Source organism: Microplitis mediator, chromosome 7 (assembly GCF_029852145.1).
Source record: "Microplitis mediator isolate UGA2020A chromosome 7, iyMicMedi2.1, whole genome shotgun sequence".
NCBI lineage: Eukaryota > Metazoa > Arthropoda > Insecta > Hymenoptera > Braconidae > Microplitis > Microplitis mediator.
The window spans coordinates 6,410,444-6,435,715 of NC_079975.1; the positions used below are offsets into that span (position 1 = coordinate 6,410,444).

A 25,272-nucleotide genomic window follows, 5' to 3' on the forward strand; every position below is an offset into this window, starting at 1 on the left:
TAACTTTAGTATCATCTCCAGTAATGATTTGAAAAACAAAAATAAATTCCAGTGTTTTATTTATTTGAATCTAAATAAAAATTTAGCAAACAGTTGCCTCTGCGGTCCAGCTACAATAAAACTTCCCGCTGTTTCAGCTCTTGAAAAAGTTTTGACTTGTATGGGAAAATTCAAAAAATTAAAAATTCTGCATACAATTAAGATCTACGGAGTTCTGGTTTTGTCAATTTTTTAGATCTAAGATGATAAGACAAAAAAAAAAGGAATTAAAAAAATTCTTGACAAAAAAAACAAAACGCTTGAAATATTGCATACGCCAATGATGAAAATTCAACGTTGCAAAATTCATGATATCGACTGTTAGTTAGGTCGCATATTGATTATAGATCCATAGAGAATAGACCGGGACCTGGATCACAGCTTGTTTGTTATGATATATTCATAAATACTCAATATAATGTTGTCAAGTTTTATTAAATTCGGTAAAAAATATGGAAAAGCTGATTACAAACAGTTACAAAATTATTTACTAATAAATAAGGTATGGGTTTAGTGAATTTTATTAAAAAATGAGCACATATTTGTACAAGTAGACTTTGATCGATGACATTCAAAGATCCATTATCAATATGATTTTACAAAAATAATTTTTTTTGCTAATATTATATTTATTTAATTAAAAATATTATTGACATCGAATAAACAAATGTTTGAATTTTATTTTTACAGGCACTTGCTTTTGATTACCCATTAAAAATTAATGCACATGAATTTCGAACTGATAAACCGAAACTAAATGAAGCGCCAATTGGAGATGGAAAATGTTTTAAATCTGTGGATTCAGCAGTATCTGATATTCCGGATGGTGCTAAATTGTTAATTGGTGGTATAGGACTTAGTGGATATCCACAAAATTCAATTGATGCAATTAGCAAAAGTAAATGTAAAGATTTAACAGTAGTATCGACTACTGCCGGTTTCCATGATATTGGCTTGCAAATACTTTTAGCGCAACAAAAAATAAAAAAATATATTACTTCATATGTCGGAGTGAACCCAGAGTTTGGAAAGCAATATCTTAATGGAAATTTAGAATTGGAGTTTATTTCTCAGGTACGAATTATTATACTCGACTTTCTAAAAGAGTAATTAATATTGCGCACTCCTGCTTAAAAAATTCGATAGATTCTTATAGCTGTATGTATAAGGCCCCATACTTAAATATCCCAGATAACAAAATGACGTCTTGATGAGTTCTGAATGAGTTCTTATTTATGATTTGGATATCTCATCAACATCTTAAAGAAGTCTTTGAGAAGTTCTCAAGATGTCGAATGATCCACCTAGCGAACTCAGTAAGACGTCTTTAAAAAGAGTTATTTTTTCTGACTTCGCAAATAAGACTTCAGTATGAATTTACCATGACGTCTTTAAGGAGCTCCTAATTTTGACTTCATAAAGAAGTTAAAAGAAGAATACATTTAGACGTCACAAAACTGACGTCTTATTTATGAAGTCTTCAAGAACTCTTAATTAAGAGTTCTTTAAAATGACACCTTTGAGAAGTCATTATAAGACTTCTTGAGGACGCCTTCAAAAAGACGTCGAAAAGTAGTCATTCCGATTTGAATGGTCTGGGATAGCACTTGTCATAGAACCCCTGATGAAAATTTTTCGGACTTTTCTCTGAATATCTCTGAAGTCTTTAGAACTTTGAAAAAGTCTTTAGAACTTTAGAACTGAGTTTTTCAGAGAAAATTCCGAAAATTTTCACCATGGACTCATTCATTTTTATAAAATCTCTATGGGAACTTCCCTTAGTAAAAAAAAACGATTTAAATCGATTAGAAAAAAAAAATTTTTACTACTTTTTAATGCTTTTGAATCGCCTTTCTTATGGACATTTAACATTGCAAATCGTTTCGAATCGTTTCTTTTAATCAGGGTTATGAGAATCCATTTGATTCTATGAGATTTTCTAAACAAGTACCTCAAGTGCGAAAGCGCTGAGGGTGCGCTTTATGAACGGCTTTTTTCCGACTATTTTACTCACACAAAATATTTCTACACTCTTTTAATTACACCAAAATAAGTCAAATTGTATACTAGCATATAGAGAATTTATTGAGGAACAATTTGAACCCAACGTTAACTCGATCCGTTACTTTATTAATTTTAAATAAATTATTCAAACTCAAGAAACCAGTGCTGTCAATTGTCACGTATGACACTTTACAAACACGATAACTTTCGATAGACACAATTAATTGGCTTAAATTTTTTTTATTATCTTTGTATTTTTTATCACAAGAACCCTATGGAAAATCACTATCTAAATCCTTTTAGTTTAATTGCAATTAATTAAAAACGTAAAACTGATTATTTACGAAAAATTTAGCTGCCATTTTTATTTTTACGGTTGTTATTACTTTTTTCATTTTTTCTCTTCAACTACTGCTGGCAGCAGTACTAGCGTATAGGTTTGAAATTTGAAAAAAAAAGTGCGACATCTAAGACAAAAAGGCGGGGTATTAAAAAAAAAAAAAAAATTCGAAATAAGAAATAAAAAAATGAAATTGATAATTTATGAGGAATAAAAATTTATAATAAAAAAAAAAATTAATATTATAAAATAAAATGAACGATTGAGGTGTAGACTTTTGGATTTTCCAACATTTTTTAAATATTAAAAGGGCGTATTAGCAGAACGTCTTAGAGCTGGAGGTGCTGGTATACCGGCATTTTATACACCAACTGGTTACGGTACAATGATCCAAGAAGGCAATTTCGTAATGAAATATGACGCCCAGGGTAATCCTGAAATACTGAGCCAACCAAAACATGTTCAAGAATTTAATGGAAGAAATTATATTATGGAGACTGCAATTACTGGAGATTTCGCTTTAGTAAAAGCATGGAAAGCAGATAAAGCTGGAAATTTAGTTTTCAGAAAATTAGGGCGAAATTTTAATCCTGTGGTGTGTAAAGCCGCTAAAGTAACAATTGTCGAGGCTGAGGAAATAGTTGAAGTCGGTCAACTTGATCCTGATAATATTCACGTTCCTGGAATATATGTAGATAGAATTTTCAAAGGACAAAATTATGAAAAAAATACTGAAGTAAGATTTAAATATTTATTTATAATTTTTTTGTAAACTTTATCATTATTGTGATAATTTATTAAATATTATTACTTAGTTAATAAAAAAAATCGTAGCTAAAACAAAATCATCACCAGTGACTAAAGCAAAAGAAATAATTATCCGACGTACTGCACTGGAATTTAAGGATGGACGCTATAGTAATTAATATGGAATTTAATTTAAGTGATTATTGATAAATCATTCATTTAAATAATGTCTAAATACATTTTAAACAGTAAATCTAGGTCTTGGAATACCAACGTCAGCTGCTCATTATATTAAAAATGATACGAATGTATCATTACACTTTGACGCAGGAGTTTTGAACTTTCGCTATCCAGGAATCGATCCAGTTGATCCTGATTTAATGGGACATGGAGTAGAACCGATAGCAGTTCTACCTGGTACTTCTATTTTCAGTTGTGATGAAAGTACCGCCATGATCACCGGGTAAAATTAAATACATTTACAGTCGACTACCCGTCATAAGCCTGATCTAGGGGACGTAGGGTAAATTTTTCTTTGAATTTCAGTCTTCCCACTACCGTGCGTTTAGTTTTGTTCTCGGCTACCCGTTATAAGCCTGTTTTATTTTATATAATTTTAGCGGCATATTTACATTTTGTTACATACGCGACTATCCCAATTTTCCTGGTGCTTATGGCGCTAAAATAAACACTTATCTTTTTACACTAATAATTATTTAAATGCAAAAAATTATAATGATAACGGTATTGATTACAGTAATAATAAAAATAATAATTTTATTGATTAACTTAATGCTCAATAAGACTTTTAAATTGTAACAGAAGCTTTGGATGTAGTTCATGATTACAATTATGAATAATAAATTATATTGTACTTAAAAATTATTAAATTATTATCCGCGAATCATAGATAGTAAATTTTCATCATTAATTTGTCTATTATTTCTTATTCTTAGTTTATAATTGACAATTTTAACGGAGGCTTATAACGGGTTCTCTAGTACGAAACTCTTTAGAGTGATTAAGTGGGGCAGCTGTTTGGACTCAGTAACTCCCGATTGAGGGGAAGAGGCTTATGACGGGTAGTCGACTGTAGTTTAGTTTATTAACTTCGTTACAGTTAAGTCAACTTTAATTTTCCAGTGGTCATCTCGATGTCACTATACTTGGAGGGATGCAAGTTTCAAAAAAAGGAGACTTAGCTAACTGGATGATTCCTGGATCGATGGTTACAGGAATGGGCGGAGCAATGGACCTAGTTTCGGCTCCAAGAACAAAAGTAATTGTGACAATGGAACACACAACTCGTGATGGCAGCCCGAAAATTATGGAAGCTTGTACTTTGCCTTTGACAGGTATTCTAGTAATTTCCCTATTAGAAAAATCCATATGGGAATCTAGCCTAGATTCCTATGTTGGTTCCCATAGGAATCCAGCATAGATCCCGGTATAGATTCTCACATGGGTTCCTATGGAAATCCACACCATGCCAAAGCCATATGAGAATCTAGTATGGATTCCCATGTAGATTTTTACCTCGACTTCCCATGGGAGTCTGCACCATGTCAAAGTCCATATGGGAATTTTTATGGACTACACGGAAATATTGGAACCCGACTGGTTACTGTTCTGCACAACCGAGCATTTTCTTCCAGCACCGTACAGAGTCGGGTGCAGAACAGTAACTAGTCGGGTTCTAATCTTTCCATATATGGATTCCCATGCAATCCCACGTTGATTTTTTTGATAGTATTATAAATACTTACATATATGTTATATTTTATTATTAAGGCCAACAATGCGTCGACATGATTATCACAGATTTGGGGGTGTTTGAAGTTACTCGAGGTGAAGGTTTGCATTTAGTTGAATTAGCACCTGATGTTGACATCAATACAGTTATCAATTCAACCGGTTGTCAATTTTCTGTTGCTGATGATCTTAAAGTTATGGGGCAAATAACAGATTAAAATTATTTAATTTAATAAATATATATGTATCTAACAAGGACCAACTGCTAGAAATCTGTTTACTTCTATTCACATGCACGAGTGAGTCCGTACGAGTCGCAGATGGACACCGATCGTGAACATGGGGAATACAGGCAATAAATTGCCGTAATTAGCAATAATTAGTACCGACGTATCAAAGACGAAGATGCAAAGCTCTGTGATATCGAAACCGTCAAGTTGATATAGCCAACAGCTGCTACACAGAAGCAATTTTTAATACTTATTTTATAATTGAATAAACACAATATATTATAAAAATTTTATATTTAATAAACTACAATATAAGTCTTACTCATCAATATACAGAAAAATTAAAATAAATATAAATATATGTAAGCTAAAAGACTTAGTTCCTAATGGGTTACTGGGTCTCTTACCTTATCGTTAACAAATATTTTAATTATTCGCGGAACTTGGCTTTAACTTTAGCTGGCAGGGGCACAAGGTAAATAATACTATTGAAAATTACCAGTGCAAATGCGATGGCCAGTGAAATAAGTAAATTAAGATCAACATTTAATACTTGTGATATATTTTGACCTTCGCGTGTGAAACGTTCGACTAAATATGCTCGTCCGTCAGGATATCTACACAACCCAGGTATACCAGGGCACGATAAGCTCTCGTTATATGGTAAATTTAAAAACGTTGGTATATCAACGGTAAGTTGGTTCATTGCTAATGATGCATATCTTGTTGGTAGTGCTATTGAGATAGTCGCCAGCCAATTGGGTAGATTTCTAAGACTACGGACTCCACCCGAAGCAATAAGTAATAATACTAAAATAACATACAGAACAGCAATAGCGCCTGTTAATGGTCGTTTGATAACCATAAAAAATGCCACCGTTATTTGTTCCGCTGCTACGTAACTTGCCCAGAGGGTACCTAAAGCAAAAAAAAATATTTCTTCATATTTATAGTATTTTTTATTTATTTAGATTGCTTATAATTTATTTTTTTATTTAATTAATGGACTATCGATCGATTGGGGTATTATTGATGTAATTTACAACTCAATAAAAAAATATCTTTTATGGTGTAAATCATTAAATGTATTAAGCATTAACGGTAAATGATTATAATGCATGGGATTTATACGTACAAACGGTAATAATATCACGTCACTATTTCCAAAAGGGCTTACTCATCCCTGATTAAAAGATATTATTCGAAACGATTTGCAATATTAAATGCCCATAAGAAGAGTGGTTCAAAAGTATTCAAAGTGTTCAAAAGAATTGAAATGTATTTAAAAATTTTTTTTTTTTAATCGTTTTAAATGGATTCTTTTAATAAGGGATATAACAATTTTTTTCAATTCTTGAGCAAGTCTACTCTCAAGATCGATAGGTGTTAGTGTCTTTTTCTACGTATGTGTCTTGCTGCAGATACTTGTAACCAGGTTTAAATTGCAAGCCTAGGGCAAGCCTTACACAATAAATTCGTGCTAGATTATAACTCAATTCTGGAGGAAGACTATAGTTGAAAATAGCTGCGCATAACATGCTGAAGATTTGTTCAAGGTCCAAAATTGACCCAGTACCTACTGTAAGTTACTGGTCTAAGAAATGCGTCAGACACTTTTTCATTGCACCGTGTTCAAGATATCTTGAATATCCTTGCGTACGATACCATGAGCAAGACATACACAAATCTTGACATAGGTTTCTTGAACTTGCGAAAGACACATACGTAGAAAAAGACACTAGCAGCTAAGGATCTTGCTCAAGATACTTACTCCAGAATCTTGCTCAAACACGTATCACTGGGGTACATTTTTATACGCCCTGTTGGTTTTAGTCGCTAAGTTTAAGTTTAATACCAAAAAGGCGTATAATTTTTTTTTAATTGCTGATCATATTGTAGACTTATTCTGAAGCTATGAAGAGGACCTACAAACGATTGGCCAAAAGAGCGTATAAAAATATAAGTCCTTTTGGAATTAGTAACGCGATATTGCTGGGTTGAAAGTTAACAAATATAGCAAGGATTTTTAAACTTCCCGCTATGAAATCTGAAAATTTTCAAAAAAAGGCAAGTTATTGGTTTCGGTCCGATTTTCGAAAATTGAGTTTTCATCAGATCTTGATGCTTTGAGGTCTTAGGAAGCTATTCTGTCTATTTCCGGATGGACCGTCCGTGTGTGTGAACTTTTTTTGTCCGACGACATCTTTGGAACGAATTAACCGATTTAAAGTACTTGGCGACAATCGAAAGGGCTCACAATCTTGCACAGGGTCAACTACTTTTCAGATTTTTTTTAGATAATCGCAGACAATGGAAGTGGGGTAAATCCTGTCATGCAACTGTAAGTTGGTTTGCTTATTTATATTACCTGAAGCATACGCCCACGAGACTGCATCCAATTCTAATATCGGTACCAGAATTCCAACAGTAATAATAGTTGAAATAAAACTTAATGGCAAACTTAGTAATGTATATGAAGATAAAAACATCGCTCCACCATACAATCCTTCTCTTTTTTCTTGATAATATCTCGCACGAAATCCCGGAACTGAAACCGAATTTCATCATTAAAATATAATATAAAATATTTTTAATTAAATCAATATTAATTATTTTTTACTGACATAATAGAGCTGTTGTAGCTATTCCTGCAATATAAAACAACACCAAACAATTAAACACAAGACCTCCTATTTGTAAGAATATTCTCGACTGCATAGGACTGGAGTTTGAGTACAAAATAGTTAATAAAGATATGCAAAATGGTAACATCAAAAGACGAGCGGCAAAGTGTCCTAAGCCTGATTTATTAAATGAAAAGGTCGCTGCCATTCCTCTTCTACAAGAAGATTAAAATAGTTTTTTACATAATTTATCACTGTGATAAGAAAAAAAAAATTTAATACTCACAAATACAAAGCAAGAAGTGTAGAAAAACATCCTGGTTTAATACCACGCCCTAATCCTTTATGTAAATACCCAACAGGTGTTTCTTTAACACTAGCAGATCCTTGCGGGGCTTCTTTAATATATAAACCACCTTCTACTTTAAATTTTTCAACAAGATTTAATATCTGTTGATTAGATTCGAGAAATCTTTCACGTGATCTACGGTCTACTGTTGACAGACATACTAAAAATAAAATATGTAAATTAGAAGTATGCGAATCGAATAATTCAAATTATTCGTAACTTTTCGAATTATTCAGAAATTTTCTAACTACTCGATTTGAATTAAGAAAACTATGATTACTGATCAGTCTTCAAATATTTCATTGTTATTTAAAGAGCTTAATTTTTTTTAAGTAACCAAAAGTAATTTTTTTGTAGATTCGTGTCTAAGCTCTATTTATCTCTGACGAAAATTTGAACTATTGGAAAAAATATTACAATTTTAAGTCACTCAAAAAAAATTTTTCGTAAATTTTTGAATTATTCGAAGTTTTACAAATAATTTGGAAGGTTTTAAATTGTTCGAAAATTTACGAATTATTTGATTCTTTCCCCGGTAGATCCGAATTACGATAATTACCATAATTTACGGTAATTTTCCATAATTTACGGCGTAATACGGCTTTTTACGGTAAAATACGGTAGTTTGTGATAAACCTACGGCAAAAGTACGGTATTTTTACTGTACACTTGCGGTAAAAGAACGAGAATTTACCGTAAAGTAAGGTATGGTACTGTAAAAGTAAAAAAATATACGGCGCTTACGGCAAAATGCCGTAAAATACGGTAATTTACCGTAATTTAGATCCACTAGGGATGCAAATAATTCGTAAGTTTGAATTATTCGCGCACCCTTATTATAAAAACTAATTAAAATATGTAGCTGCGTAATTGTTTTAATAATTAAGTATAATTTATTCTTATTGCTTAAACTTACGGTAATACATCAATGGATTCTCTAATTCAGGACAAGGAAATCCGATATAAGTGAAGTAATCCAACATACTTCTTGTTGGCCCGGAGTAAACAACAGCTCCGAGACACAAAAGTGTAACTCGACTTACAAAAGGTAAAACATCTGATCTTGGTGTTTCCATTGTCAATACAACAATTGAACCACGTCTAGTTGCGTATGACCACAGCATTGAAACAATTAGATAAGTATTCAATGGATCAGTATCCCATGTTGGTTCATCAAGAAGTAAAAGCATTGGATCTTTTGCAAGCTGTACTCCCAACATCAATCGACGGTATTCCGGTTTAGTAAGATCGTTAACTGATCTATTCGCTACTTGAGATAACGCCAAGTCAGCTAAAGTTTGACGTACACGAAGCTCACGATTGTTTAAATTAGCTAACCAAGTGGCATAAGTTAAAGTTTGACGGACTGTTAGACTTGGTAATAAGTAACATCTATGTGCTACGTATCCACCATGACGTCGAAATAATTCATGTGTTAGCAAGCTTCCGCCGAGAGTTATCCTTCCGCGTTTCTCACCTCTTGCTCTTCCAGCTACATAAATAATTTAATTATGTTTACTATTCATTAGGTTGATCCAAAAAAACCGACTTTTTTTGTTTTCGATCGAGTCTCATATGAAAATTTGTTGATTTAATATCTTTCGAGAACCCGCTTCAAAACTCAGCTCGATAAAAAATTTTTGAGGGGTCGCTCGAGAAATTCGGAAATTCCAAAAATGATTGAAATTCGAATTTTTTTTTAAATTTTTTATTTCTCGTGGCAGAAATATTTTTTATCTGTAAAATCAATACCATGCTGAAAATTTTAGCGCAAAATATAAATTTTTAAACGTCGCTCAATAATTTTGAATATCAACTCATATGTAACTAATACTTTAAATTAATTTTTGTATTTTTTTATAACTCAATTATTATTATTTACCAAAATATCACTTTTGCATAACCAAAAATATACTGGACGGTCTTAAACAATAAAATTGGGTACGATTTGAATAACCAAAAAAACCTAAAAATTGAATTAAAAAAGAAAAAGTATGTAAATAACTAATTTTTTCTAGGTCTCGGGTTATATTTTTATTTATTATGATATAAATTGATGGTGAAAAAATGGAGATGCTTGAATATTAATATTCAAGGGTCGCTCGAAAACGTCCAAAAGACAGCACTCGGAAACATTCAAAATTCTTGAGCGACGTTTAATTATTTAAATTTTGGCCTGAAATTTTCAGCATATTCATTATTTTACAAATATAAACTACTGCTGCCGCGAGAAAGGAAAAAATTCGAAAAAAAAATTCGAATTTCAATCAGGTTTGGAATTTTCAAAATTTGTGAACGACCTCTTCATTTTTTATCGAGCTGATTTTTGAAAGGTTCTGAAAATACATTAAACCAAAAAATTTTCATATGAGACTCGTCAACAAAAAAAAAGCCGGGTTTTTTGGGTCACCCTAATATACATAAAAATATATCAGTATCTAACAAATAAATGCATACCAATAACATCAAGTAGCGCTCGTTTTCCGGATCCCTTTGAACCCAGAACTGCCAAAACTTCGCCTCCATGAACTTTGACTGACACATCTCTCAATACTGCTGTTGGTTCAGATTTTGATATACAACTTCCACCTTCGATTAAAACTGATGTTGAGTATGACACATTAGAAACATCCAAAATACACTCATGTAAATTCATTTTACTGATATTATTATTTTTTATTTTAAATTCAATCAACCTGTAATAAAAGTTATCAATTAATTTTAAAAATTAAAACTACTTGACATCTTTATTTAAAAATTTTAATTTTATTAACTAGGGTTTAAAAAAATAAATCATTTGTAAAGTAATAATCAGAACATAATAATATATATTTATAACAAAATTATACTATGATTTCTAAATACTAAATTACATATTTAACATAAAAGTCGAAACTAATTTACAGAAAGAGATTAATTACCCAGAAAAAAATCTTAACTGATAATTATTTTTTATAGTCAATAAAATCAACAGTAAAAAATTTTAAGTTATAACTAATAACGTTAATTAGTAATTTTAAAAAATACAGATCTTACCTCTTATCAATTCATAACTAACTTTTTTTAAAATAATTAATTAATCAATTGATTAATAAATCGTACTTTTTTTTCGCTTAAAAATTAAATTTCATAATTCCACAGTAAGTTGTAATGTTTATACTCAATGAATTTAAAAATTCGTTAAAATTAAACTAAACGGTGTAGTGGCGATGCGACGATTCGTATCGGTGGGGAAACAAGTATCCAGGTATACCTTGAAATACAGAAGACAGGAGAACGCTGATACTGAATAAAACTAAAACTTGAACACTATACTCTTTCAGGTCTTGTAACCAGCACCGTGTGGTTCACCGTAGCACACCGTGGCTCTCCAGCAGTAATACCAGAGAGGTGAATGTCTTCCCTTATTAAAAAAAGTACAACAGGTAGGGGAATTTACAAAGGTAGAGGTAGACAGGATCAGTAGTAGGATTTGTAGTGGTGATGGTTTAAAAGAAGGAGGAGTAGTGAGTAGTGAAGAATTTAAAGTACATTGGTAAAAGCGAGCCAGAGAATAAAAGAGTAGATTATTATAGGTGTACGTGTTTTATATATATCTATATATATATACACTAGGTTTTGTAAAGTTACTTTGGCTGGTATGGTCTTTGGTCCTGTGTTAGTTCCACTGGGTACCATACCTTGAAGCCGTCGACTTTCCGTGGCAGTGCGTGGCAACGTTCTGACTTTAGAGTTAAGTCGTAAAAAAATTTCTGACAGCAGGAGTAAATTAGAAAAATTTTAACTTTGACGTAAAATTCCAGATATGGCAGAAGCAATAAATTAAACTGATCAAGTGCATTGATAAAAATTGACTTTGAATAATAAAATATGATGCGTTAATTTTTACTTGAGTTTACTTCTGAAAGTGAGCGTCAGCTATCGCGGGTTCTCTCATATCAGTTTATAATTCAAACGTATACGCATTCAATGCACGAGAAGCTATGAAGGCTCACTATTGCCGGTGTTTTATTTAATGAGAATAGTGCGATTACTATTGTCGTTAGTTTTTTTAATTATTATTAGTATACTTTCATTGGGTGAGTCATATTTATTATTCATTCAACTATTCCTTAACAAGTTGTTATAATAATAATAAAACAATATATATTCAAATCGATTAGTTGTTAAGTTTTTAAAACTTTAAATGTTAATAATTTTATATATTTAATTTATGGATGATTTTTATCTTGTATACCAAAGAGTATTGTTCATCGTTGAGTCATTTCGTTGTGGTTGGTGGATTCTGCAGAAATAATTCAGTAGTTTACGCCGTTATATATATATAAATATATACATATAAAGTTTTAGTAATTGAAGATTTATTAGAGTAGTTTCTGCAATAAACTTACGTGCCTGGCACAGGAAGAGACTCTCGCCTTTTAATTACAACTGATAGTAAATCTTTATAAACAATTCTTTTGAATAATATCACACGATTGGTATATTGTGTATATACACACGCCGGGAATCGATATCCGCTGGATGTATCGTGTATCGAGATCGCGTTTGAACATTGATACTGGATACTACTGTTTTTTTTTTAAACTTTCTTCATTATACATTTTTATTTTATTTTTCTGCATGCGGTGTCATTATCATTATTTATTTCATATTTATTATTGCTATGTATGATTTATTGACTAATAAATACAAGAATCAAGTTAGAAAATTAAAAAATTTATAATGAAATGGGCGTTTGAATATGAGCACGGGCGTTGAAGACATATAGTGACCTTCATGCAAGTGTATACTATGGCAATTTGCAATTCAGATAACGTTCAGATAAATTGTGAATATTAATATCTTTTATGATCATCATAATAATAATTCCCGTGTAAAAAAAATTTTTTAAAAAGTCTTGACTATTCTAAACTTCACAATGACAAAATTTTTTTAAAAAAGATGTTAAAACTTATGAAAATGCAATGAAAAAAAAAAAATTTACTTCATACCCCTGGTGGAAATTTTTCGGAATTTTCTCTGAAAAACTTAGTTCTAAAGTTCTAAAGACTTTTTTAGAGTTAATCAGAGAAAATTCGGAAAAATTTCCACCAGGAACTACACAGAAAAAAAAAATTTCTTAGCGCAAAAAACTTTTACTCACGTCAAGAAAATTTTTACTTGTCTTAATAAATTTTTCGCATTATGAATGAATTGAAAACGGAAATTTTCTTGAGGCGAGAAAAAATTTCTTTGAGTCAAGAAAAAAATTTTTGGGCAAGAAAAAATTTTTAGTTCTAAGAAAATTTTCGTTTTCATTTGATAATTTAAAATTTTTCTTGCCCCAAGAAATCCTTCTTTTCTGTGTATAAATTAAAGTTTTTGGACTCGTTTGTAAATTTTTTTTGGCTCTCCATTAAAAGTGCTAGATTTCATGTTTTTCAGTGCAAACTACGTTCAAAAAAAGCCGACTTTCAACTATTTATGAACGTCTTTTTAGAATATTTTGAGTTCAAAGTGTGGTGTAAATGATTTGGTGTTAAAATTTTCAACACTGGCGGTGTGAAAGTTACACGACGCACGGTGTTAAATTTTTGACCGTGTGAATTGCACGTTCACACCACCAATGGTGTAAATTTATAAGTTATTTATTTTAAATTCTCGATTACTTTGACCCGCGTTAAAATCGTTGATACCATGTTAAAATAACACCACTTGATATTTTACACCATGAGGTCACACCGAGCAGACCGTGTGAAATCCTCAGAGATAATTTTTACACCAAAAATTTTTTACAGTGTAGAATAATCACTGATTTTTCTCTCAGATTTTCAAAAGTTTAAAAAACGTTAAAAAAAAATTCGTCATTGCGCACGTTTTGAAGTTTTGAATAGTCAACAATTTTTTTTTACCCGGAAATAATAATAATAATTAATTCAAATGTAATAACTCATACGTAATTTAGATTTTTAAAAATAATTTGTCAGTTAAACAGGTCAGTAAATCCGTAATTCCTTTAACACAAAAATAAAAAAAGTCTGATCGTTAAGTAGAGTCACCTTAAAAACTATTAATAATAATAATTATTATTATTATTTATAATCACTTGCACTTGTATGTCGAGTAATTTAAAAAATAGTAAGAGATATTTTTAAAAAATAATTATTTATTTGCTCTAATTTATGAATTAACCATAAGTGATGTGAGAAGCGCAAAAGAGAGATTTACTTCACTATGTAATTCTTACGAATAGTTTCCACGATTTCTAAGAAAAATAATGGAATATCTTGGTACTCTTATTTCTAAGAATTCGGGTCACCATTGCAGAGTAATTCTGCATAATAGTTAAGCACATGTGCTCGTGATGAATTCTTTATCAACTATTTACTTGAATTGAAGTTTTAACTTATAATACAAATGCATGGAAACCGGTGCGTGGGATTTTTAAACATTGCGTGTATACAAGTAAACGACATCGTATCATAGAGAAATTAAATATTGTGCTAATGAAATCGCGATAAATGTTAATGTAAATGCCCAGAAGAAAATGAAACTCTGACGTGAAGTAGACGATAATAATTTTGTTTATTTAATTCAATAATATGTAAGTTATTCAATGAGATGAAAAATATACAATATTTATTACTTATTCTTTTGTTTCAAGGGTTAATTATTAAATTAATTGAGCATAAATTATGTTAATTTGAAAGTGAAATGAAATGTGTAATTTATAATTTTTAAAAAATCATTTCTAATAAACTATTATATAAAATTTTATTTTATAACTTTTTAAATTAAATTCATTTATAAATTATTAAATATTTAATTTAAACTTAAAAAATAATTTTAATTTTACTTTTAAAATTATTCAAGACTTAAGAAATTTAATTAAACGGTGCTTTAACTTTTTTTACATTTTATTAAGTAACAATTCATTGAACTGTCACCAAGTTTTCCAATATTTTCTTTCACTTAATTTAAAAATATAATTTATAAATATTTTGTTCCAATTGGTTCCACAAGAAATGTCATTTAATGTCATATTAATTTAGTATGTATGTTAATTTTACAGTTGTTTTCTCATATGAAAATAGCAAAAGCTGCTATCAAGAAAGACCCACGTTAGTTTTCCGTTGGATTTGCATTTTACCGGTGCTCCTAGTTTTTGTGTGGCAACGAGAATTACAGTAATTGAATGACTAGAGTATGAGTATCAATGGCTTAAATAGAAAAAAAAAAGGAAAATATTTAATGACTTATATTCATGTAGATGTGCATTATGTTTATGATACGTTCTGAGATTCCAGACGCCACGAGGTAACGGTATCGTGATATTCACATAGCATCAGAAACATGTTTCCGGATTCTATTTATATTTTTATTTAGTATAACACCATATCTCTGGTATGCTGTGCGTATTGAAGAAAAAAAACGTTTCAGTGACAATTAGAAAGTTTAAACTTTTATTTTGAATGTACATATATCAGCTAACACATATATATGTATATACCACTATTGTATATTTTTTTAACTTGATAATTAAACACGTGCAGGTAGAAGTTTATTTTACTACTTTTATCTCAGCAGGTGTTGAATCGGTTTAGTTTAAATTTTGACCTATTTATATAATTTATTTTATAAATTGTATATTAAAGATATTTATTTAAAATATAACTCCGTAATACTCATCGCCGGTCATCAGTAATTTAATAATAAAATAGTAATAATTAAACAGTTGGTAGAAAAATAAATTTCAAAGAAACTGCTGGTGAAATTGGTGTAACAAAAAAAATTTTAATGTACATGATACCTTGACATACTCGTGTTCATGACACATGTGCGGATCAGCACTTTTACTTTGAAAATGATGATCTTCATATCGTATTCCAATTGCTTCACACATATGCTTATTTGTGTGTCATCACAAAATTGGTTTTTATTTTATTTAAATTTTTATCTATACAAAGTTAATAAAAAATTAGTAAGCTCGTAATTAGTTAACGATGCATGGCTATTAAAATCAACAGTAATAAACAGCTGCTGATGATGATTTTTAGGCCATTCACACAAAACCGTTAAGTTGAGAAGCTGTGAAGAATTTCATCGTCGTTTTTTTTTTTTTAATTTCATTTCTTTTTCTTTTCTCCGTGTTACAGACACGCGCGATGTATGCATAAAATTTTTTATGCTCTTAAATACTTTTTATTTTGAAGGGAAAAAAAATTATTTAATAACGCTTCAGTAAAATGACAGTAGAAGTGCATGTTAAAGTCAAGTGAATGAATTGAAACAATTTATCTTTCAAATATAAATGATTTCTTCCGGTTGACTTCAATGTCAATTTATAGAAAAAAAAATTGAACATTAGTATACTGATAGATATTTTGTTGAGTATTTAAGCGAAAAATTCCAGAACCGTAATCAGAAAAACACGTTTATGCGTCTTTCTGGAATGCTGCTGGCTAGTGAATTTTCAACTGGAAATTCATGACTAAGTTCAATGACGTCATATTCACTATCCCGGATAGTATAAGAAGATTGGTATTGCAGTAATTTTTCCTGTTAGTTGTTTTTTTTATTTTATTTTCACTTCAATGTTAACCAGTCGCATTCTAGAATTTCAAATAAACTGAAGCCTCATTTGAAATGTAAATTTTTACTGCGCTTCGTAATATTCCTCTTTCAATTAAGTTTTTTTTTAAGCAATGCAAGGTTATTTCAAAAAATAATAAATTTTATTGTTTTTGTTTAAAGTAATCCGAGACAATGGGATCGGAGGCTTGGGAACTCGAAAGAAGATACTCAGTACCTGGAGTACTTGATACACGTGGACTGGAACCACCAGCAAGCGAAGATCTTCATGCTTGGTCAATATACAGGTATTAAAATTGTGAAACAATGATGCGATCTTAAAGGGAACCACTAGTGTGATCGCCTGAAAAAAAGATGATTTTCGGGAATTTTTTTAAAGAAAAATACTGTATGGAATGTTTTAATGTTTTAAGGATATATTTTTGGATATATATCACTGAGAGAAAAAAGTGTATAGTTCCAAGTAAAATTTCTTGATTTAAGTATTATTTTACTTAAATAGGGCCAAGTAAATATTTTCTTAATTTTAGTAAAAATGCATTGTCTGTAGAAATTTATGAGTAGATTCAAACAATTGTTATAAAGATAAGAAATATTATACTTCGATGTAGTAAATTCTTTCTTGTTTTTAGTATTATGAGTTAAGTAAACATGGTTACTTGAATTTAATTTTTTTTTCTCTCAGTGTAATGAATACAAGATAAAATTGTTGGACCAAAAAATTCAAAATTCAGCGAGTTATTCACAATCTCTCTACGCTCAGAAAAAAAGTCCCCCCCATTGCTACAGCGATAGCGACCTTCACAGTGCATGAAATCAAAAAAACCAAAAAGTTTATTAAACTAGAAGATATTTCCCGTACCATGACCCTCGGGCTAAGAAAAAAAATTATAATTCAACAAACTGATGGGGTTTTTAAAAAAAAGTTTGATGATTTTTGGCCTGGCAAAATTACATTTTCTATTCGATCGAAAAACTGGAGGTTCATGGTACATAGAAATATATATAAAAGAAGTTGCAATTCGAATCAAATCGATCGGATGATTTGTCTTTGAATTATAACTGCAGCAATTTTGAAAAATGTATTTTTGAGAACCGATAAACGGCTGCTCTTCAGATGACTGTAACTCAAAAAAACTATTCGAGATATGCCCTTAAAATTTTACTATGTTATTTTTGAAGCTATAGACTATCGAAATATGCAAAAAAAAATTTGATTTTTTCAAAATTTCACACTAGCGGTCCCCTTTAAAAACAATATTAAAATGAAATAATAATTATTTTTTTATTTTAACGTAGACAAAATTTGAATTCCGATTTTACGGATTCAGCGCTTGGCTCAGCTGAAAAATCACCTCTACCTTACGGTAATTTCCAACTTCGTGATTCAACGGTACAGAGTATCCTCAGACATCCGCGATATGGACCCAAGAGTCCGTTGGCAAACAATTCATACACGTATTTAAAATTTGGACTGCCACGTGTACTACCCCCGTCACGGGCTAAAGATGGTTCCAGTGGCTATGATTCAAGTGAAGAAGGTAGAAAAGTATCTCACAGCGGAATACCACCTCAGTCAAGTACTGCCATGAGATCTGCTCGAAGTGACCCTGATTTCCGTCAGGTTCATGTGGTACCACGTGAACAAGCCCACTCACAATTAATAGTGAGAGATCACCCAAAACTGAGAAGTGCAAGTGAAGCAAATCTTTTACAATCCGGACGGCCAAATAGACGTCACAGTATAGCACCAATTGATCCAGGATATGGACAAACAGTATTGGGAGGTCCAGTACCAAGTCATTCAGGACTTGAAAGCTACTTAGGTGCAGGCTTACGAAGAATCCCATCACTCCAGCATCCTCATCTGCAATTACGCGAACTAGAATTATCCTCTTCCGATAATTTACCGTTACTTCGCGGTATAACACTCGAAGCCGGTGCTACAGATGTACTTGCAATAATGGCAACAACTGAAAAAGAGGGTACTGCTATTATTGAAACTATTTCTGGTAAACGTAAAATAAAACGTGGAGATATTTTGCTGAATGGGCGACCAGTGACCTCGCGTGCTTTAAGGTAATTAATTTAAATAATATATAATTATAGAATATCAATTACAAGATATGTAATTGAACAATTGTTTAAATTATAATTTTTAATTTTTCTTTATATATTTATAGATCAAGGGTCGCTTATTTACCAGCAGAATGCTGTTTGAGTCCTGGTTTGACGGCACAACAAGTTCTTAGTTTCTACATGTGTCTAAAAGGTGGTTCTAGAGCATCTGATATGGAGATCGAAGCAGTATTACAAGAATTGGGACTTGAAGCAACAAAACATTGTTTAATTAATTCATTAACGACTTCGGAAGCAAGAAGACTATCGTTAGCTTGTCGTTTACTTCAAGATGCGCATATACTGACACTTGATAGACCAACACATGGTCTTGATATTTTTGATGCATTTTTTCTCGTTGAGTATTTAAGACATTGGGCAACTAGGGGACAAAGACTTGTTGTCTTGACACTCCATCCACCGACTTATGAAATACTGACGATGGTTTCGCGAGTTGCATTGACTTCAGGCGGTAGGATAATGTACTCGGGACCTAGAAGAGATATGTTGCCTTATTTCGCACTTGCTGAATTTCCATGCCCGCCGTTTAAAAATCCATCGGATTACTATCGTAAGTTGTTTGTAATAAAATATTTATTAATGATTTTATTAATTAAGTAATTTTACTTTTTTACAGTTGATTTAGTGACTCTTGATGATTTATCAGCAGAAGCAATGCTTGAATCATCACAAAGAATAGATCATCTTGCAGAGTTAGCAAGATCACGGTTACCAGGTCTGAGTGATCCAAGTCCACCTGGAGCATTACCACCAGCTATATACGACGCAAATATATTTATTCAAATATATGCGCTACTTTTAAAAACTCTTATATATAGTCAACCCTGGACAATGACTAGACTTGTTCAAAAAATAGTTGTAGCTGCATCATTGAGTATTATACTCGGTGCGATATTTTGGAATGTCGCTGGAGACAATAATTTACATTTAAGAGACAGAGTAGGACTGTATTATTCAAGTTTTGGAATTTTTTTCTGGCCACTTGGTTTAATTGGTATTTGTGAAGTTATTAATGCAAGACCCAACGTTGAAAGTGATATAAAACATGGTCTATACGGACGTTTTATTTATATTATCATTGAGGTAATTATTTAATAGGATATTACACACCTAGGGAGGAAAGTAGGACATTTCGACCCACGTGTGTAATTGACTACCCGAGCCGAAGGCGGGGGTGGCAAGCACGCGGATTGGGACATCTTACCTTCCTCCGTGGTGTGTAAATGATTTTTCACTAGATCTGCACCTGAAAGTTCGAATTTCTGCCTCTGTTTGTGGGAAGAATGGCGCATGCACTAATTTTTATCATGTTTTCTCATAAGAGAAGAGAACGACTTCCTTCAGCATATTAATAGCTACCATAAAAATTTCTACCTTAAGTTGTAATGTGATAGAGTTTTTAAGTGATAAAATTGTTGATTGGTTGAGATTTTCGTAGGTAGTTTTAAAAACTGGTATAGTTGTTGTGTGGTATAGTCGCTTGTGATAGGCCTGGTTATGGTTCAGTTGTCGTAAGGTAAAGATTTTTATAGAAGACCTATTAATGGGCTCTTTCTTCCTTCTAAACAGGGCAGGAATGTAAACTTTCGGTGCAGTTATGGTGAAAATTAATAATAATTGAACTATTATTTATTTATTATTTTTTTTTCAGCTTATTTGTAGTGTTCCTTCATGGTGTCTTGTTTACGTAACATATTTAGTTCCTGCTTTTGCAATGGCCGGACTTCATGAAACACTAAATGATAGTTTTACTTCGCTTTGGAATTATCTTGCCTATGGATTACTATATATTATGTTACAACATTTAATATGCATATTTTTTGCTCATATCTGCAAATGGAGTGGAGTTGCAGCGTTAATCTCTGGTATAATAATCGGCGAAATAACTTTAGGCGGGGGTGTAACATTACACTTGGAAAATTTACCACTTTGGTATCAGAAACTCAGTCCTATGGAGTGGGTATTGTCATTTTTATTACCAGAGATTCATAACTCCCAGATACTTAATAAAATAGCTAATTGTAAAGCTAAACAAGTACAACGACAAGATATTATTGTACAAGCGCTTTGTGAACCGCCTGATGGTGCGGCTGCTTTGAGAGAAATAGCTCTTGATAATGTTAATAATGCAACTAGTATTCAATTAGGCATTGGAATTGGTATTATAGGATTACTAATTATTATTGGATTTATGTTAATACGCTACACGACGTTAAAAAGACCTCGAAGTGCACCTAATAAGCCGTAGAAACATTTAATAAATATACTTTTTTTGTTTAGTCTATTTTTAATGTAAAGTTAATAGATATATTATTGTATATTAGTATTTTTATTATAAGGAACAATTATGTGCCACATTATTATATAAAGTTATTATAAAAAAGTTCATTTTACACGATAGTGGTGCAATAAATAAAGTGTAATTATCCGGAGACTCGGTAGTGTCTCGCGCCAAGTACACGTTCAAACACATGGGCCGTGCGTAGTCTTCCCAGAGAGTACGTCGCCGTCGGTTTTTACCCCCACTCTTAAAAAATGAGTCTAATCTACGTTAGTACACACTAGTATTACAAACCGAAACTTTCCGAATATTTCCGACGGCGGCTTACTCTCTGGGAAGACTCTACATAGAAGGCGCGAGACTACCGTATCTCTATACCGGAGTCAGAGGCCTGTAACCTCACTCATATTTTAAACTGATAATTATTAATAAATCCGGCATATTTTTATATTTTATCTATTTATTTATTAATAATTATCCTATTGCTATCGAATTTATTCACAACTTGCGTATTTTTATGAATTTTTAAACAAATAAAAATTTTGGAATTTTTCATGCGCGGATTTTATGGAGGCTAGAGGTGCATCTACCCTCCATAGTAGACATATTGCGGCAGACTTCAACTGGGTAGTTTTATTTTTGGTAGGGTCGCTTATGGCTGAGTTGCATACCTGCCGTTTGGATAAAGAAATTTTTAGAATGGTAGTCTTGAGTTCAAAATTTAAAAAATCCATAGACACATTAATGTTTATCATGTTTTGTGATATCAAGTGATTTAAAGCATATTTGTGTTATATATACTTTCTAACACTAGCAGCCAACTTAACTGCGTTGACAAAAATCTACGATTGGATTTCGACGTCAAATTGACTGTAAAAAGTTAGTCTATAATTAGTGGACGTAAAATTTCTAAACAAATTTTTTTATCAATGTATAACATTACGACGTTTATTAACACAAAGATATTTGAAGTTTTATGCGTAATTTTTATAATTATAAAAAAAAAAAAAAATCCGAACAAAAACAGATTCTTTGTAAAAAAAACCGCGTTAGGTACACGTCAAAAATCTATCACTTTTTGTCTATAATGTTATTTTTACAAAAAAGACTGAAATCACAAAAAAAGTAACTGGGACGTTGTGAAATTAAGAAAAAATTTTCTTATCTATAATTATTTTGTTTTTAATAATTTGTTAAATCATAAAGTTTTTATTGCTGATTATTTTATTAAATGATTTAATGAGATTATTTTTTACGATTTAAAAGTAAAAACAAAACTATCATATAAGTTATTTTACATTTTTACATAATTTTTATTTAATAAAACTATAGTATACATAACATAAGTAAATTAAAAATTTAATCAGTTCCTTTTACAGGGTTTCTTAATGCTTTTCGAAGAGCAACATCTTCAATTAATTGAGTATCGTGTTTCTCAAGAACTCTTGGTGGCAACAATGCACCAACGACGTATCTGTTTTCCGAGTTTAAAAAATTAAAAGTCGTACAAGCTTTTATAACTGGTAAAATTTCAACATTGATATCTAAGTCTTTGATAATGTTACGAAAATCTTTAATAAATGGAGCATCACGTGGATAATTATCATCTAGACCAAGTATCATTATGTCCGGTCTTGGAATTATTGCTTTAAATAATGTTAATGAATCCTTATGTATATCACTTGCTGAAGCTATGTTCCATCCAAGTACAGTTTTTGGAAATATTATCATTGCTCCTAATATATTCAATCCAATATTTAATCTAAATCCCGTCTGCAATAAATTATTTATCTTTTCAATTTATTTATTAATCAAAAATAATTATTTTAATTGTATCCAATTAATGGCAGGGTACCAATTTAATTCTTTACTTAATTTCCTTAAACATTTTTAAGATTACAAATATCTATTGGTGTGATTGGTTGCTTGCTCTGGGTTATTCGGAGCACATTTATCAACTATACATTCACGTCTTTGTTAGTTTGACAGTATTAGAAAAAATTTATAATACTGTCAATTAATGCCTATTTCATGAGCTACACTATAAAATTTACGAATTTCAGTTATCGTATCATTCGAAAGTTATAAGAAGATGAAGCTGCGAAAGTAAATTATTAAAATTTTTTTCAAATATTCGAGATCATTAATTCGTTAGAAGAAATTGTTAAAAAACATAAGTTATGAAGTAAAAATTAAAGCTAATTTCCCGAACTTCAAGATGCATTTTACGAAATTAATTTATCGCTTTCGGTACAAGCTACGATTTTTATCAAATATCAAATTTTCTTGCATCGACAATAAATTTAAACAATCCTATCATTCACGAATAATGATTCACGTTTTAATTATTTAGAATTATAGTATTTACTGATCTATTTATCATTATATTACCTGTCGTTTCTCAAGTTATAGGGTAGAAGTACCATTTGTGGCCACTGCTCTATTTTTGGACATTCAATGCTTTATTTTTATTAATAAAAAAGTATAAAATGAAATTTCCATTTTAATGGTGGGATAACAGTATCTTTGAACGCATGGAAAAAATTAGTTATGTCATTGCTTCTTTTACAAATTATTTTATTTAAATTTTTTACGTGTCCAAAACTGGCCCTTAGGTGGCCAAAAACGGAACTTCTACCCTATAGTGCATTTTTTTTTTCGCGTATATTTCTACAAGAAATTTATATTATTTATAACTAATCTGAGACGAGACGAACATATAATACCCTATCGATGTTTTTACTATTTAGCCGGTTATACTATTTAGCCTGCCTATTTTGTAAATTACTGTCATTAGGTGAACCAAAATTTCTACGTGGTCTATTTATAGATGAAGATCCTACCATCAGACAATCGCATAGGATAGCTGCAAAAAACAACAATATCACGATCCTGAAGTTAGCAGACAGTTACAAATTTTCGGATTTTTTTTTCAACAAATAAATTACAAAAAAAAAAAATCTAAAAATATACACATGTAGAAAATTCAATAAACTGTAGGTGCAATTTTTCAAAATATTTTTTTTTATAGTTAATCGGTTTTGAAAAAATTCAAAAACTACCAGACGTCTGCTAACTTCAATATCATACAATATCACCTTAAAAATTCCAAACTTTGCTACTACAACTTATGAGCACTCGTTTGTAGTATCAGCTATACGGCTTTGACAAGATTTGCCACCTGAAATCCTAAACTCTCTTAGTTTAGAGTCTTTTAAGACTGAAGGATTTGATTATCTTTTAAATCTCGATTAATTGATGAATATAATAAATAAATTACATCTCATACTTCTTATATTGTCGACAATTGTAATTTTCATTTTAAATCATTAAATAAAAATATGTATAATAAATGACACTTACACAACTGACACCATCAATCATTAGTCCGTATTCGGGATCTTTATTTAAAATTGTTACGGTTGTTCTTCCATCTCCATCATATGCACCTTTGTGCATTGACATAAATCTCTTTAGCAGTATTGATTTATATTGTCTATAATAAAAAAAAAATTAGTAATTAATTAATTATCAAAAGCGCATACATTAATTATTACAAAGAATAAATAATTACTTTGATAATCCATTTCTGTACAATCCTAAATGCCGATAAACTAAACTAGTCATATTTTTAAATTATTTACAACTTTATCTCAATTAAATAATTAATATACATTTATTATTTACTTTATTATATATGTTTACTTCATGTTTTATAAAGTATATAAATATAAATAACAAAATATATATTTCAAGAGGTTAAGTCATGCGGCGTCTGAAGGGTCGGATAATGAAACACATGCGCAACTATAAAATTTTTTGACTTATACTTTCATCTTTCTTACATAACCACCCATAAAAAATATATAAAATATGAATAATACATGAGAACGAATATAACAGACATGCGACAATTTATAAATTTTAAAGAAAATATACAAATTTACAGAAATAATGAAATTTTAAAAAATGCGCGCACTAATTTTTCAATTTTTACTGATGATCCTGAAGTTAGCAGACAAATTAACAACTTTCAAATTTTTTTTTCAACAAATCATTTACAAAAAAAAATAAAACTAAAATTCTATACATGTAGAAAATTAAAAAAACTAAATGCAATTTTTAAAAATATTTATTTCCATCATTTAGGGTCAGTTCTTAAAACCGGGTTTATTTTTATCTGGGTTTAAACC

General features: G+C 30.7%; 4 protein-coding genes across 6 annotated transcripts; 2 read left to right on the plus strand and 2 right to left on the minus strand.

Moving 5' to 3' along the window:
* Positions 1 to 185: 185 nt before the first annotated feature.
* On the plus strand, positions 186 to 5,440 carry LOC130671041 (succinyl-CoA:3-ketoacid-coenzyme A transferase, mitochondrial-like). The gene is made up of 7 exons (XM_057474725.1): positions 186 to 541; positions 730 to 1,113; positions 2,694 to 3,119; positions 3,199 to 3,301; positions 3,380 to 3,593; positions 4,274 to 4,485; positions 4,922 to 5,440. The coding sequence occupies exons 1-7, from the start codon at positions 458 to 460 to the stop codon at positions 5,098 to 5,100; spliced, it is 1,602 nt and encodes a 533-aa protein (XP_057330708.1). The 5' UTR covers positions 186 to 457; the 3' UTR covers positions 5,101 to 5,440.
* Positions 5,390 to 12,781, minus strand: LOC130671039 (ATP-binding cassette sub-family G member 5). Of its 2 annotated transcripts, XM_057474721.1 has the most exons (8): positions 12,477 to 12,781; positions 12,323 to 12,370; positions 10,543 to 10,781; positions 9,002 to 9,577; positions 8,023 to 8,245; positions 7,737 to 7,951; positions 7,481 to 7,660; positions 5,390 to 6,030 (listed from the first exon to the last, which is right to left on the minus strand). In XM_057474721.1, exons 2-8 carry the CDS (start codon positions 12,337 to 12,339, stop codon positions 5,543 to 5,545), a joined length of 1,938 nt encoding a protein of 645 aa, XP_057330704.1. In that variant the 5' UTR covers positions 12,340 to 12,370; positions 12,477 to 12,781; the 3' UTR covers positions 5,390 to 5,542. The 2 variants fall into 2 exon arrangements, with proteins under 2 accessions (XP_057330704.1, XP_057330705.1); XM_057474722.1 differs by lacking the exons at positions 12,323 to 12,370; positions 12,477 to 12,781 and adding an exon at positions 11,122 to 11,330.
* LOC130671036 (ATP-binding cassette sub-family G member 8) lies at positions 11,365 to 22,287 on the plus strand. Of its 2 annotated transcripts, XM_057474715.1 has the most exons (7): positions 11,631 to 11,817; positions 11,889 to 12,164; positions 16,822 to 16,946; positions 17,959 to 18,738; positions 18,843 to 19,348; positions 19,415 to 19,881; positions 20,450 to 22,287. In XM_057474715.1, exons 3-7 carry the CDS (start codon positions 16,834 to 16,836, stop codon positions 21,044 to 21,046), a joined length of 2,463 nt encoding a protein of 820 aa, XP_057330698.1. In that variant the 5' UTR covers positions 11,631 to 11,817; positions 11,889 to 12,164; positions 16,822 to 16,833; the 3' UTR covers positions 21,047 to 22,287. The 2 variants fall into 2 exon arrangements, with proteins under 2 accessions (XP_057330699.1, XP_057330698.1); XM_057474716.1 differs by lacking the exons at positions 11,631 to 11,817; positions 11,889 to 12,164 and adding an exon at positions 11,365 to 11,475.
* LOC130671044 (NADH dehydrogenase [ubiquinone] 1 alpha subcomplex assembly factor 3) lies at positions 22,076 to 25,009 on the minus strand. The gene is made up of 3 exons (XM_057474730.1): positions 24,654 to 25,009; positions 24,443 to 24,575; positions 22,076 to 22,852 (listed from the first exon to the last, which is right to left on the minus strand). The coding sequence occupies exons 1-3, from the start codon at positions 24,704 to 24,706 to the stop codon at positions 22,439 to 22,441; spliced, it is 600 nt and encodes a 199-aa protein (XP_057330713.1). The 5' UTR covers positions 24,707 to 25,009; the 3' UTR covers positions 22,076 to 22,438.
* Between the last annotated feature and the right edge of the window lie 263 nt (positions 25,010 to 25,272).

Excerpts from the sequence above, each read along its gene's own strand:
- LOC130671041 (XM_057474725.1), top strand. The coding sequence starts at position 458 with ATGTTGTCAAGTTTTATTAAATTCGGTAAAAAATATGGAAAAGCTGAT. Across the intron at positions 3,302-3,379 it reads ATTTAAGGATGGACGCTATA|TAAATCTAGGTCTTGGAATA; the intron begins GTAATTAATATG and ends CATTTTAAACAG. Across the intron at positions 3,594-4,273 it reads AGTACCGCCATGATCACCGG|TGGTCATCTCGATGTCACTA; the intron begins GTAAAATTAAAT and ends TTAATTTTCCAG.
- LOC130671039 (XM_057474721.1), bottom strand. Across the intron at positions 9,578-10,542 it reads AGCGCTACTTGATGTTATTG|CTGGAAGAGCAAGAGGTGAG; the intron begins GTATGCATTTAT and ends TTATTTATGTAG. Across the intron at positions 7,661-7,736 it reads AGCTACAACAGCTCTATTAT|TTCCGGGATTTCGTGCGAGA; the intron begins GTCAGTAAAAAA and ends ATTCGGTTTCAG.
- LOC130671036 (XM_057474716.1), top strand. The coding sequence starts at position 16,834 with ATGGGATCGGAGGCTTGGGAACTCGAAAGAAGATACTCAGTACCTGGA. Across the intron at positions 16,947-17,958 it reads CATGCTTGGTCAATATACAG|ACAAAATTTGAATTCCGATT; the intron begins GTATTAAAATTG and ends ATTTTAACGTAG. Across the intron at positions 19,349-19,414 it reads AAATCCATCGGATTACTATC|TTGATTTAGTGACTCTTGAT; the intron begins GTAAGTTGTTTG and ends ACTTTTTTACAG.
- LOC130671044 (XM_057474730.1), bottom strand. The coding sequence starts at position 24,706 with ATGACTAGTTTAGTTTATCGGCATTTAGGATTGTACAGAAATGGATTA. Across the intron at positions 24,576-24,653 it reads TACAGAAATGGATTATCAAA|ACAATATAAATCAATACTGC; the intron begins GTAATTATTTAT and ends TTTTTATTATAG. Across the intron at positions 22,853-24,442 it reads TGATTGATGGTGTCAGTTGT|ACGGGATTTAGATTAAATAT; the intron begins GTAAGTGTCATT and ends AATTTATTGCAG.